Source organism: Urocampus carinirostris, chromosome 18 (assembly GCF_059441175.1).
Source record: "Urocampus carinirostris isolate Australia breed hairy pipefish chromosome 18, RoL_Ucar_1.0, whole genome shotgun sequence".
NCBI classification, from domain to species: Eukaryota; Metazoa; Chordata; class Actinopteri; order Syngnathiformes; family Syngnathidae; genus Urocampus; species Urocampus carinirostris.
In genome coordinates, this window is record NC_142366.1 from 17,803,943 (window position 1) to 17,819,642 (window position 15,700).

The 15,700-nt window shown below is 36.5% G+C and overlaps 1 protein-coding gene across 1 annotated transcript in view; it reads left to right on the forward strand.

Annotated features, from left to right (window-relative positions):
- phldb2b (pleckstrin homology-like domain, family B, member 2b) overlaps window positions 1-15,700 on the forward strand; it is a 70,253-nt gene that overhangs the window by 26,828 nt on the left and 27,725 nt on the right. The window contains exon 6 of the mRNA XM_088322072.1: window positions 10,908-11,027. Within this exon, the coding sequence (XP_088178198.1) occupies window positions 10,908-11,027 (120 nt within the window). The remainder of the gene's footprint in view (window positions 1-10,907; window positions 11,028-15,700) is intronic.

The window sequence follows — 15,700 nt, forward strand, 5'->3', positions numbered from 1 at the left end:
TATTGAAATAAAAACAAGTCATGTGAAAACTATTGTTGTGTTAATGAGACCCAATTACCATAACATTAAAATCAAGCTAGGAAAAAAGGGAAACATACGTTTTCTTCTATATTTTTCTGAGTTTGGAGATTTTTTGAGTTGTCTTCAACCTCTTGTGGTTGACTTCTGAAGAGACAAACCAATCTTACATTGCTTTTTGTGCTTTTTCAGCCTTGATGTGTCTTGAAACTAGTTTTAAGGTAACTTGGATGGGTCACAAAAATCAAGTAGACAGACAAAAGAAGCGCTGCGGGGGGCGGGGCTGGAAAAGCCTTGTGGCAATCTTGGAACGTACCAACTGTAAATAAAAGGGTGTTCTACTGCCGTTAAAATAAAGCATCGTGTAATATCACATGCACAATTTATTTTCTTTGGATTCTATTTTCTGTCAAAAAGTATTGCTCGATCTTTATGAACTATCTCTCAAGACAATTTTCACTCAAACCTCTCCCCAGTGCGCTGTGCTCCCCTTTTTAATACGATTGGTACGCTCCACAGCTGGATGTAAATCACTTGAACTTTCTTCATCTTACGGAGTCAGAGAAGAGTCGCTCACTTTTAACCATGAGCTAATTCAACAACGGCTATTTTTTACATCGCAAAAGCGAAGATATTTTCATATTTTAGTCATTTTCTGGAATAATTGGTTCGACATGCTTCACCCGCTGTAAAAAGCTAAAAAAAGGCATTTTCTACTGTCACTGGATGGGACGGGAAAGGTTAGTACCAATGGGGAGTTATTTACTACTAGCTACTAGTATTTAACATACACTGTTTTCTTTCAAAATTACATTATGTCAACCTTTTTCTATATCATTTAAGTTGCTGGGTATTTTAGTACGTAGTTTTGTAGCCTATACTAATATCCTGGAATACTAGCAGGGTTGGTTAGGGTTACTTTAACTGGATTACTTTCAATTACTTTTGGATTACTCCAATACCAAATATGCTAATAAAAGACAAAATAAACTAAATATGAATAAAATGACTACATTTTGTGCAGGCTTGTGGAGTAACGGAATATATGGAACGGCAAAAATGATGTTGGCAAGCTGTTGGGATTTATTTTCATTTTGTTTCTGTCGCATTTGATGCTAGTTTTGCCGGAGATCAAAGAGATCAAAGTCACGAGAGAAAGCTTACCACGTGTTGTGAGTCGTCATTTTATTCACATTTAGTTTCTTTTGTCTTTTACTAGCATATTTGGTATTGGAGTAATCCAAAAGTAATTAAAAGTAATCCAGTTAAAGTAACCTTACCCAACCCTGTCACGGTTTTCTTTCAAAATTGCAGTACGTCAACCTTTTTCTATATTATTTAAGTTGCTAGGTCTTTTATTTCGTAATTTTGTAGCCTATAATAATATTCTGGTATACTAATATACCAAATATAGCTTACTTTGGTTGAATATAGTTTACCCCACTATATAAGGGGAAACACGTTTCATAACTAATAATGGTGGTGGAGGGAGGAGAGTGTCTTCCTCCTCATAAGCACATATTGTGTTTTTAGAATGGCCATCTGCTGTCTTCTTTTGTGATCATTTGACTGCTTTATGTTCGCCTACCAGCTGATATTGATTTTTCTTTTTAGTAGATAATAAGTTACCACAGATGATTGCCTGCAGTCAAATTGTATTGTAATAGCCCCATCTGTCTGCATGGGTCACTGGAAAATGTAGGCAAACATGAATCTAAACACTGCTCTTTAGACCCTTTAGCCAGGACTCTTAATCATACTTTGGTTGTGCAGTATTTGGAAACCTATTTTGAGCCAAGAAGCTCTTTTTTAATGTTTGAATTGGCAATGCATATTTTATTTTACAAAAAAAAGAAAGAATAGAATAGTGCAACAATGACAAGCCCTATGAGTGAATTAAATCAAATTAATTCAAAAGGCTTTTCACAGAGTCCTAGAAGGACCACCTGAAGCAGAGGTGTCAAAGTGAAATGGTTAAAAGGGCCAAATAAACAATGAAACTACAAAACCAAGTGCTGGAATGTTGAAAACCGTTTTGAATCTAATAGGCTACTTTTTGTTAATGATTGGCGCCAAGGGTCACCATTATAACTTATGTTATTACTATATTATTATTGTGTTATTACCAGGTTTTAATTATTGGTTAATTATAAGTTAAGTCAGCCACTAAAACACCATGTCAGTTAGAAATCAAATTCATTAGAAAATTGTAATGACCCATCACTGGTGAGCTATTTGCAGAACCTGTAAGTAGGCCGCTCATGTGTTCTTAAGGGGCTACAGTGCAGTGTCACTAATTAATCCAAATGAAAAGCCACTAAATATATTCCAATATGATTAGATAAATAAAGCAATATTTGATCTGACGCTGTCAGTTATCTTTTATTTTCTACACGCACAAAAGACAGAAGTCCTTGATATAACATTAAACGACAGAAGCCGGTATTATTCAGGCACCATTCAGTAGCCTATTTATTGTATTTGAGAAAATTTCAAAGAAAATTAATAACAGCAATCTTCTATCATTCTAAAATGAAGTGCAAGGATAAGTAATTTACAGTGAAAAGAAATACACATCCATTCCTGCAGTGTGAGATCCAATAATGAATCAAGATCATCTCATGGACCAAAGAGAACATCCTTGGGGGCTAGATAGGGCCCGAGGGCCTTGACTTTGACATAGATGACTTAATGGCTTCAGAAGTACAGTTTGCTAATGACATCCTAGGTAAACTGCAAATACAGCCATCAGACTGACAAACACAAAGCAGAATGTATCTGATGTATTAATTGTAATTTCCCATCGCACAATTCCACCAAAGTGATAATTCAAAAATGTCTGTCATTAATATTGTCAATTATGCACAATGAAGAGTTTTAGCCATTCTGTTTTACTCCTGTTACCGTTTCCACAAAACTGAGCTCGCAAACAATAGCATACATTCTTTTTGTGGATGCAATTAAACATTTTGTCACCAATTACGTTGAGTTTAGTGATGCCGTGTGACGCATCCGATAAGATTTCAAAGCGCACTTGTGTGCCGCTGCACATTGGTTGAGAAACAATGTGTGAGGGAGTGTAAATTAGTCTCACATACTGTCAAATTGTCAAGAGTCCAATATATCACCTTTTTTTCCATGCATGACAATAACCTTGGACATGCCGTGGATTTTCACATGCAAGTGTCTGCCAAAGAGAGACTCACTCGCCCTAGGCTGTGAAGACTGAGTTTATAGGTTACCTAATGCCTGAAAACAAAACCTGCTTTCATTGTTGGGACTCTTATTTTGGGTTTAAGTCACCTCTACCCCCATTCACCTTTCATGCCGCGCAAGTATGAACTGTATCTTACATTTGCATCATTATTTGTGCTGCAACAAGCATTTGTTTCAATAATATTAATCTAATGATGTATTTACTCGAGTAATAATTAGTTGTATTTACTGAAATTGTATGGTTTCATTTAATTCCATGTATTTTAAAAACAACAATAAGTCGTTATCATGATATCAGGGAAATTGCTGTTGTCAGCATCAACCTTCAAAATAATCTTTTACCTACAGTTTTGTAAACATCATATGAAAAAATGACACCTTATGTGCGTGGGGTAAGCAATATTAAGGACTGATGTAGGGCTGCAACTAACAATTATATGAATAATCCATGAATAGGTCGATTATTATTTTGATAATTCGATTAATCTGATTTTTATAAAGATACACTTTTAATTTCCTCCTATGATCAAATATTGAAGTTTTGGGCCGACAGAAATAGTCCACAACACAACAGAATATTCTATCATATAAAACAAAATAAAAAAGTGTTTGACAAATAACTGCAAATGAATGCTATACACCTGCAAATGTAATAGATAGTTTTTTCCTACCACCCTATCCAAAGATCATATTACATTTAGACTTATTACACAAACGAAAACAGAGAGTGTAATAAAAAATGTTTTTATATGGAGCAAAATTTGTATCCACCAAAAAGTATGACAATTGTAAACCCCCTTTTTAAAACTGTTGTCAACAATTTTGTTTACGTATTTGAATATGATCAACATTCCCAATGTACCAATAATGTACAATATGATTTAAAGCCTGCCTCTTGTGTTGAGATAAACATGACATCATTATTATTTTTCCTTTTTCTTCATATATTTCAATAATTTATTTTCATTTTACCCCGCGACCCTACTGAGGATAAGCGGTGTAGCTAATGAGATGAGATTTTCATTTTATTTTCTCTGTATCTCTGCAGCACTTTCTGTTTCTTTGTTAACTTTGTAGTGTTTGACTGTTCCATGCCAATTTTTGTTAGTAACGATGAATTATTCAAAACAATGTATTTAAAAAAAAAAAGATACTTTTATAAAACTGTCTCAAGGAGCCATCTGCCAGACCAAATTGGTCTGAAAACTTTACAATTTCCCGACAAGATCAAATGCACTTATTCACATTTATTAACGTGCTTAGTGGCTCATAAATCGCGCAACACAAAAAAAATCGAAGAGGTAATTAGTTGATGCTTTTAATAATCGATTTTATCGATTCGTTGTTGCATCCCTAGATTTTTGCAGAACATGAACGTAATCACATTTCAGCACTGACATTAGCAAAATCTTTGAATTTGATTTCTCACAGAGATAATTGATCCTTTACCTATACTCACCAACACTACTGTTTTATGCCCGCTAGCGCTTTTCTTCCTTCAAAAATGCCCACTGTTATAAAAAGAAATCCAGAGGTCTTTTTTTTCAAATTTAAATAACAAAAAACTGGAGACTCGTAATATAGTCTACGGCTGCTTTATCTTAAAGCGAAATTAAGTCTTTGTGCATGAATAGAGTGCTCCAACGATCAATGACAGTTGGTAAAAGTTTACTACTTTTGGCTTTAAATAAGCACATGTTATTGTTTTATTTTTGATACCACGGACACATATTGCATTTTGAGTGTAAATATTGAGCCTACAATATCACCTACCGGTTTTGATGTTAATATGTTTGCATCTATGGTCTATCTTTAAAGACATTGGGGACATTTTAGGAATGTTATTTTTTTTTTAGAAGCTACAATTCTAAGGAATAGGGCATAAACCAAAATGCATAGAAATGAGCTATTTCAAATTCGATCACAGTACTTGTGTTGCAACCCTTTTTAACATATTTTGTCAACTGCGAAGACTATCGCTTGCTGTTGTTTAGTTTTGTGCAGCTGTCTTACATGTATTGTCGGCTGATGGAGTGATGATGTTTGAATAGGATTTGTATATCTGTTTACCGTGTGTTTGTGTTTGCTTCACTGTGAGATAAACTGACCGACTCACCCAATCAACTCCCTTGAGAAAGGCCAGTCTGTCTTTTTATGAAGGTAACTGCCCTCAGAGAGCCCTTATTTGTGCTTTGGAGGCCTATTTACACTCCCAATGGGAACTCGGTGCCTGTTGTGTCTGTGTGTCTTTGTTTTGAATGAATAGAATATATTAGATTAAGTTCATTCATCTCCATGTTGCAACCTGAGACAACAATCATTTATGTCGTTTTTTGGCTAAAAGTCATAACTGCTGTTTCATGGTTGTTCTAATGGCTGGGTGCAAGTACCGGGCGGTGCAAGACTTGGAAAAAACAATCACATGAAGCTTTCATTATTTAGTTCACAAAAAAATGATTATTTTTGTCAGTTAATCGATAAATCAGATGAAATAAATGTTTGCCTTTTAGTCGAAGTATTTCAAAACATCACATTGGATTGATTTGGAATAATTTAGCTGTTTGACTCTTACCGTGTCAGTATTCAAAAATGATCATTATTTTCAAAAGTAAAAGGGAAATGACTGGTTTGAGATTGAAACCATATATATTAATAATAACCACTTCAAAAGACCTCACAATTGGCCAGTAAAGCGCAAAAATTGTACCGATCTGTGTGGGCTGAATCTTTTTTTTTAATAATCTTTAAGGCACTCAATTTAACTAATTGGGACAAATACATTTCAGAACTAATAGCAGTAAAATCATTATTTTCAATTTCAATTTGGTCTTAAACTATGTCTACACCACAAAGTTGATATATGTTTCATGTCGATCAGTTGAAATTCTGTGGTTTTGGAGCGTTTCAAATTCAAAGGTTATCAAACAACCAGTTGTAAAAAAAAAACAGTTGTAGATACATTTGCTAATCATTGACCTGACAATTAAATGATGATGAGTTGTTGCATCCCTATTGTTAAACTAATTTGGTAAAGATCCTTGACCAGCATCAATGTAATCTAGGCGTTCTTTTAAGATAGTAAAAAACATTACTATTTTAAATGTAACTTTATTTTCGTTCATGCAATTTCTATTCAAAAATAATGTTCTTGTAATACAGTGGAACCTCGGTTCTCGACCATAATCCGTTCCAGAACCCTGTTCGAAAACCGATTAGTTCGATCACGGAAAATCGTTTTACCCATTAAAAGTAATGTAAAATCATTTAAATCCGTTCCAACACCCTGAATATTTAGCAAGAACGTAAACATGAAGTTAACCCAGGCTAATCGTACGTTCGTGATAGCGTAATCTGCCGTACGAAAGATTACGCTAACATGAACGTGTAAAAATTAAAAAAAAGGATTATGAATAGGATTTCTTACCTTTGTGGTGGACGGTGGGGAGAGAAAAATCATCAAAAGTTTTTCAACCTCTTCCAAAACTTGCGGCAGTTGCTTGCTTATAGCGCTAACTTCCTTAGCCGCATCACTCGATTTCACAGCCTCCTTATTCTTTACTATCATACTGATAGTAGATTTAGGCATGCTGTATTGACTAGCAAGATCGGAAATTCGTACACCTCTTTCATATTTAGCTATTATGTCTTTCTTAAAGGCAATAGTTGGACGAACAACTTGTCTTTTTTCACCTGTCCTGCTTGCACCAACCTTATTCGGAGGCATAATTAGGGGCTAAAACACCCGTACGCCGCTCAGCATCGCACCCTAGCGTACCAGCGTTCAAACTCCAATTTTTTGACCGAACAGCAAAGCAAGAATTTCTCGAAATTTTTGGTCGAACACCGATTTGACCTGAGAGGCGTTCGAAATCCGAGGTTCCACTGTATTTTGATTTAGTTTTGATTGTTTCTTATTCTGAATTCGTGTTCTTTTTATAGAATGGACCAAATACTCTTTAGCTCAAAGTGTAACTCATTCGGCAGGTGACGTCATTCTATAAGCAATATTTTGACACATGGTCATTGTAATTGGTTTATTTTTCACTCTCAACCTTTGCTGTCGTATGGCTGTCTAAGTGCTGATCCTAACTAAATAGAGAAAAAGTTAAGAGTTTTCGGTCTCATAACACTGTGGTAAGAGTGTAATTGAGTACATCTCAAACTAAAGAAATTGAGTCCAGATTTCACTCGGGACAGCTACATCTGCTTCCTCAAAGGCTGAGGTTGGTCTTTGTAGTTGGCAGGCTTTAAATTATCTCATGAAGTTCTTTACAGACTATTTCCTAGTTGAATTGTTCAATGTGGGTGCCAATATTTTAGTTAACAACAAATTAGATTTTTAATCAAATTTGCTGTTATCTGCTTTTCAGTCGTGTAATTGAAAGAAATCTTGTTAATGACCACAACATCAAAGCCAAGTTCGAAGAATCTGTCCAATTTAAATGAGCTAAATTACTCTCAACTCTCAAGATGGGATTAAACGAGACAGTAATAAAATCAGTAGTCGTGTCTTCAGATGCTTTCAAATGAGAGGAAGTTGAGAGGAGTGATGTGGCTTGTGAACAAATCAGATTAACACTCTTGCATGCATCTTCAACAGATTGCACATGGTCATTTTTACTGACGGTAGGAAATTAGAATTTTACAAGAGCAGACTGCAGGCGAGATGTGCACGCACATGCCTTTGTGTTTGCTATCATGGTAAATACAGGGGCTACTGTGACTCACCGCGTGCACACTCATATCTTGCTGTTATAAACCTGTGTTATTAGATCATGTTAACAGTAAGGTGCCTCTTCTCAGATTATCTATTTGAAGTAAGGGGATGTCACTTCCTCACAAAGTGACTGCAAGGCTCTAAATAGTGTTTATAAAAGTGATGTGTTTGAGAGCCTCAACAGCCCAGCTGTGCAGACTCAACATATCATGTGGGTGGCCACACAGCTTGGCGCAGAGAAATTACTGCTTGGAGAGGTGCAAAGCACCACTTTTTGGCACCCATAAGACAACCTTGGCCTATTACACTCTTGCTTTTAATTAGGTTGCTAAAACTGCTGGGAGTACAACAAAGTACTGTACACAGAGAGATCTCCCCCAAAGCATTCACTCATTTTTTCCCTTTTTTTCACTATCTTTCTCCTGCCTCTGAGGTTTTCTATGACCTAAGATCCAAAGAATCTGCTGCACATAACTGTAATGAAGTTATCCGACTGAATGACTTTACCTTCCCAGATACTTTGGATTTATCTTAAGATTTTGTCGTTTTTTGGCGACTAAATCGTAGTTTTTCTCATAAGTAAAGTGTATTTTTCAAGGCAATTGTAATTTTATTCTTAAACCGGTAGAGTCTGTGGCTTGTCACGTGGGTAAAATGGTAGAGATACCAAAATATAAATTACCAAAAGTGTCCAAAGGAAAAATAGATAAAAGTAGGATCAAATCATTTTGTTTTGAAAAATGTAAGCATTCCTTCAAATATGACTTTTGGGTGGAAGGAAAAATCAAGGCCAAGTAGGACACAATCATAAAGTGGTATATAATTTATGGATTACTTTAAACGTTACGATAGAGTAAAACTGAAGAGTAGGACATTCTGCATGGACATTTTCGAGTCCACCCTTTCCAAGCCATTGCCAGTTTAAAACCCAGATAAAAATAGTTAAATGACATCAGAAAGGACATCTGCGTAAAAAAAAATTGCAAGGTTGGCATGCAAGATTACTCTTTGCTCTGACTTCTGAAAGAAAATTTGTTATTTTTGTGTTTACTGGTTTTAAAAGATGCATGACACCCGAGACTTAAACCCATTAGGCTGTGTTTGTAGTTTTTTCCTATGTTGTGTTTTGGCCCAGCATCCATTAAACACTGTAGATCATCTTTAGGTTAAGAAAAGGGTTACTCTCTTATTTCAGGAGGAGCTGAAAATATCAGTATTTACTTTTCATCAGATACGTTAAATGATCAGTCAAGAGCGAGCATATTTAATGGCTTATTAAAAAATGTAGCGATAGTTCTAGGTTCATCTATCGCGCTGGAATTCCAGCTATGGAATTGCAGTCCTTCTCAATCATCGGTTTCTATTTGTCGTGTCACTTTCTTTTGTGAAGTGTTTGGACAGCTGTTGCAGTCCGTATGCAGCCGGGGTCATGACCTGGAATCTTGTTTAATAACTGTCCCTCTCTGCCTAATTGATGGGCAGGGCAAACACTGTGATCTAACATGGTGCAAAAGTATGCAAGCTTTGAAGTAATATTCCAGAGCTTTCCGTTTTTTTTTCAGTGTACATTAGTATTTTGGGGGCTTATTCCCATTTTCTTATGATTTAAAAAAAATATATTTTAGAGTAGAATATACTAATGAGTGTATGTTAACCTGCATTTTTGAATACCGTAAATTCCGGACTATAAGCCGCTACTTTTTCCCCAAACTTTCAACCCTGCGACTTATTCAGTGATGCGGTCAATTTATGTAATTCTTCTAACGGCCGTCAGTGGCACTCGAGTACAAAAGGTGCGGTATGTTTTTTAACAGAGCTGTTTACCGTGTTGCGAGCGTGTTGCTAGTAGCGATTTGCTACCCTTCACAGGCAGGTTTGGGATGAAAGTATATTTAATATTATTATTAAAGCTTTGAAAACTCTCGGTGTACTGTCTTTCTTTGTAAATATGGGTAACCATGTATAATATGTATTTGCAACTGTATATTTTTGTAATGTATTTATTTTAGAAACGTATTCTGATATGTTTTGAACGAGCAAATGAGAAAGAAGGGGCGGGGCAACGTGGGCTGAAGGGAAGTGGAGTAAAGTTGAGACGTGTTTGTGGACGCGTCCGACAATAGTGGATATATATTTTTCCCACCCTTACCTTTGGAAATATACACTTTTTTCCTTGGATTACTTTCAACGGGCACCAGGACTCTGAAGGTCTGCATTAAATCTTAGGTACCGGTAACATTTTCCGTTCATTTTTCCGGCTGTGTTTTTTTGGACTGTATCAGTTATGGGTTAATTTCGTGTTTGTATCACGTTTTTTCAATGTAGGCGCATGCGGCTAATATACAGGTGCGGCTTGTGTATGTGCAAAATCTGTTTTCCTACCGAAATGTGGTGGGTGCGGCTTATAGGTGCGCTCTATAGTCCGGAATTTACGGTATTTATTTTTCCTCCTAAGGCATTTCATTGTGCTTCAATTATGGTCACCACTCATTTCAAAGAGTAAGGGTGGACTTATCTCCACTCTGTACCAGTTAAGTTTTTTTTTATTTATGCAGCGTATTGAAAATGTATTTGCCCCTTTCATGAATTATGTTGGGCCAAAATTCCTCCAGCGGTGTAAAAGACTTATCACCAATTATCGTAAACGTTTGATGTCTGTTATCGCTGCCAACTTCTATTAGGTTCAAGGGGCGGTTACTTTTTCACATAGGGCCAATTAGGTTTTGATTTGTTTGTGCCTTAATAAATGGAATCAACATTTCAAAACTGCATTTCGTATTTCTTTGGGTTGTCTCTGTGTGATATTAAAATTGGTTTGAAGATCTAAAACCTTTGTGAGTGGTAAATATGCAAAACAGAAATCAGGAAGGGGACCAATACTTTTTCACGGCACTGTATGTTCTGAATAATCATTTGCAACAACCACTAATTTTAACTTGAATGTTTTTTTCCTCAGGTTATTCCCTGTGTCTCGGTAAATCCTACTTCTTCCGTTTCAACCATCCAGAGGAGGCAAGCAGAATGAAAAGCATGCTTCCCCAAAAGAGCCCTGTGTCTGCCCTAGCCTACAATACAGGTAGACAATTTTAACACTTGCTGTACAGTGTTTCCCATTGGATTTTGTGAGACTCTGGTGGGTGGAGAGTCAAGAGGGTCCGTGGGCATGCCCCTCCGGAAATTTTTTTTGTACATTTGTAAGGCCGGACATTCTCCTTCAAGAACTTCTGGTAAACAACAGAAGTCCTTTTTCCGTCAACCACATCAAGTTGTCATGGTCCTGAGGCAGCAAAGCAGCCCCAGACCATCACACTGCCACCACCATGCTTTACTGTTGGCATCATGTTCTTTTTGTCAAATGCTGTTTCATTTTACACCAGATGTAACGAGCTTGAAACGTGTTTCAATGTGGGCACATGCGGCTTATAGTCAGGTGCGGCTTATGTATGCAAATAAAATATTTTTTCCTTTTAAAATGTACTGAGTGCGGCTTATAATAAGGCCAGAATTTACGGTAATTAGAATAAAAATAACGAGCGTTGTTCCAATGCTGATACTGAACTATTTTAAGATATCGTATCAGCGTGTAAACAGACTTAAACATCGATATGAGTTTTAAATTAAATTAAATGTAATACAGGTACTCATATTAGTGATTTGGTAAATTACAGTAATGAAAATAAGTACAGCTGCTTTTGCTATTGCTGCTACGACAGGATGCCGTATTGTCTTTGATGGTTTACTTGAGCTTAACCTCATTTCTGTCAAGCTCAACCAATTGCTCCCCTCATTGATGATTGAATTTCCCTTGTTAAGCAATAATAAACAAACACAACGCAGGACCTATTTACTCAACAAGACTGACTATGTAGAACAAAAAAAATGAGTTTTTCAAATTTATTTGAAACATATTTTAGTTGAACAACCAACTGGGTTTCATTCTTTGGATGATTAAGATTTTTTTGAAAGATCAGCACAGTTCACGGTTGGCCTCATAATCGTTATTATTATTATTATTCTTTATTTTATTTTCATTTTCATGCTAGCCGCCAACGGAGGGGTCAGGAACCTTTTTGACTTAAAGCCCGCTCTTTAGAAAAAGCTTATTCTTCAGTGTATTTTATTTCAAAGTGTGATGAAAGATGATTTGAGAAAACATATTTCTGAAATAAGAATAATGCCAGAGTATGTGTCCCATATTAACAAATATACCACTTGAAATTTGTCCATCTACCGCAGTTACTTAAGATCGTTGAGGTTAATATTGACCGTCATTTTTGTCGTAAATAATGGTTTCAAAACCGCAGAGTTATTTTGCAAAAATGGCATAAGATACTGCAAACGAGAAGAATTTGGATGTAGAAATTGATTTTTCCGTTTACCCAATGAAATTGCTCTGGGATCTTGGCTGGCGTTTTCGGGTGTTTATGGTTCATACAGTATTGTGGGTTTCCATCATAAAGTGTTTTAAACATAGATTGACAAATGAGCTTCTAAATGAAGGATTCCTTAGAGACGTAAAGCCAAAATAGGGTATGTTGGTGTAATCACTTTGCCTTATATATTTAGGACCGAACAAAAGGTTTACAGTGTTGCTTTGGCCTCGCACACTAAATTTGAAAAGTCTCATAGAAGAATGTTTTGGCCCTGTTATAATCTCAGAGCCAAATGTACTCCTAAAAAGAGCCCTATCTGGCTCACGAGCCATATGTTCCCGACCCATGTTCCAATGCTGGCATCCATAATGCTAGCTGCTGATGCTAGCTATTGACCCAGTAGGTGTAAATGTGCAAAATCAGGGAAAGCTTCAGAAGCCCATTGGCGTAAACTTACTCTGCAGGTGAAGGAGTGGAAATTCTGTTTTATAATTTCTGACAGCATGAGCAGTGTTCATTTTACCTGTGAAAAGTGATGGGTCCCGGGGACTCGCATGCTCAAAAATCTATGGGTCCCAACAGAGATTATGGGTCCCCAAAATTTAGTGTTATCGAGGTTGAAATTGTAAATCGGCGACAAATATGTAATATAAATCTATATATTCATTCAGTTTTAATCATCACAGTTTATTGGTAATACAAATCAGTTATCTCTTCGAGATTTTTCAGTTCACAACAATATTGTAAATTATACAAAATAATATTGCTGAAATAATTATATAAATCTATATTTTCATTCAGTTTTAATCATCACAGTTAATTGGTAATACAAAGCAGTTATCGCTTCAGATTTTTCAGTTCACAATATTGCACATTATACAAAATACTGAAAATACTGCCATCCACTTAACTATCTTTAGCAGTGAAAGCATGGCCAAGTCTTCTTTTTGATGTCGTATCCGTTCATACTTGCCTCTCTCATCCTGCAGCAACAGAATTTCCATAGCTAATTTGTGGTTTTCATTGTCATTGTGCCGATCCAATCTGCTTTTCTGAAAGTTCGCATTGCAAAATGATTTATGCAATCCAGTTTTTTTGTCACGCTGGGTACACGCATCACAGAACATGTAGCCTCCATTATCATCCTCCTCATAGCGTAACCAGGAATATCATTTAGTCAATTTTGGCAGAAAAGTCCTTTTCTTGCTAGGAGTATTCTTTTATTTTCTTTCGTCGAATCGTTCGCTTCAACGCACGTGTTTTCCTTGCCTTCGCGATCTTCTGAAGAATTTCTCCACCGTTTTTTCGTGCCTGAATTATTGCCGTTGTAATCACTTTCTTCATTATGTTTCAACTTATTACTGGACACTGAAGAAATTACCAATTTTGTGTTGATGTTCAATTTAACTCGACGACAAGCACCACAACAATGACGTAATCTCGAAGCAACAAGATCTCGTTGGCCGAGATCGGCGTGCAGACGAAAACTCGAACCGCGAGACCAAAACAACAATGGCGGATCTGCCTGATGAAAAGTTTGGAGTGCGGTAAATATTTGTTTAAAAAAGTAATCGGGTAATAATGACAATTTTGTGTCAAAAACGTTGCGTCCCGGGGAAGCACGTTGATTCGAGACTATGAGTCCCCAGCAAAAATGATGCGTCTAGGACGCAGGGACGCAGGCAAACGAGAACACTGATCATGAGTTGTAAAATATTCTAATAGGAAAAATTAACCTTTCTCCCTGGCCGACTGACATTCAAGCTGAGTTATTTTCTAAATCCAGCATTTTACTCTGCTGCCACGTATGCTCCGGATTCCCTCTTTTTCTTTCTCTCTCTCTTCAACAAGAACATCCGTCTCACAAAACCCTAAGCTTATGTTGACATTAGTTACGCAGGTGTGTGAGATTTGGTACCGAGTGGGTGGAGCACAAACTGCGCAGGAAGGGGCTCCACGGGTGGAAGTCCAAACTCATATTTTGTTCCAAAATACACACTCTCATCATCATCCATGCTTACATTTAAAACATATGGGAATGTTTTCATCATGTGGTGCCCTTATGTATCCATGAAGATAGAGCTAGACACTACTGTCTACTTATTGAGTGATCGCGCTAAGGAACTCTGTTCGGATGTGTGCATGTGCCAAACTTACAACTGTTCCATTTTTATTTTGTCCCAAATATCTCTAGTGGCCAGTTATTTGAATTAAACCTCTTTTAAATATCCGATTAACACCTGAGAGGTCCACAATAGATCCTCTTACATGCCTCGGGCCATTATTTTTCCTTCTGGATCTTGCTAGGTATGTAACGCCACTGATGTGACAAGATGTGCAGTGTGTATGTGGAGAAAGAAGAGTACAGCAGGGTTGGGTAGGGTTACTTTAACTTGAATATTTTCAATTACTTTTGGATTACTCCAATACCAAATATGCTAATAAAAGACAAAATAAACTAAATATGAATAAAATTATGACTCACAACACGTGGTAAGCTTTCTCTCCTGGCTTTGATCTCCGGCAAAACTAACATAAAATGCGACAGAAACAAAATGGAAATAAATCCAAACAGCTTGCCAACATCATTTTTGCCGTTCCATGTATTCCGTTACTCCCCAAGCCTGCACAAAATTTCGTAATTTTATTCATATTTAGTTTCTTCTGTCTTTTATTAGCATATTTGGTAGTGGAGTAGTCCAAAAGTAATTGAAAGTAATCAAGTTAAAGTAACCCTACCCAACCCTGGAGTACAGTTGTGTTATTTGGTCATACGTGGCAGTTGGGATTCATTGTTCAAATTTGATAGAGATGCTTTAAAAGGTTTCCAATTGCTTTCCATCCCAGAATTAAAAAGAAAATCCTGTTTCATTCATAATAGGGGAATCTCATTTATCATAATGCAAATTACAAACCGATTCGGTGTAGTGTCTTCCAACCATACTCCAGTGAAGTGCTCCGTTCTATTCTGCCATGCTTGCGTAGCACAAGATAGCTTACGCACGAACACGACTTCTAATAAGCATTTTTTAAAAAAATCTATATGGTTTAAAGGGTGACCTGAAGATACTGTATATTTTAATTTAGATTTTTACACTTGGCAGTTTACCTCATTTTTAACCCTGGAGCACCCACGGGCCATCATTTTCCAAAGAAGTAAAGGGTTCTTGGGTTCTCCAGGGTTAAGATTGTTAGAAGAAATGTTGTCCTTCTCAAGCAAACCTACACTAAGAATTATGCACCGTAGTTTTAGTTCACTATTTGTAATACGCCATTTAGCTAATTTTACACGTCAGTTACTTTGAGTACGTTTCTATGGGAAAATGTTGGAACCTGGTCGGATTGTCTTTGACTGTTTTCCGAGTTATCAAAAGCC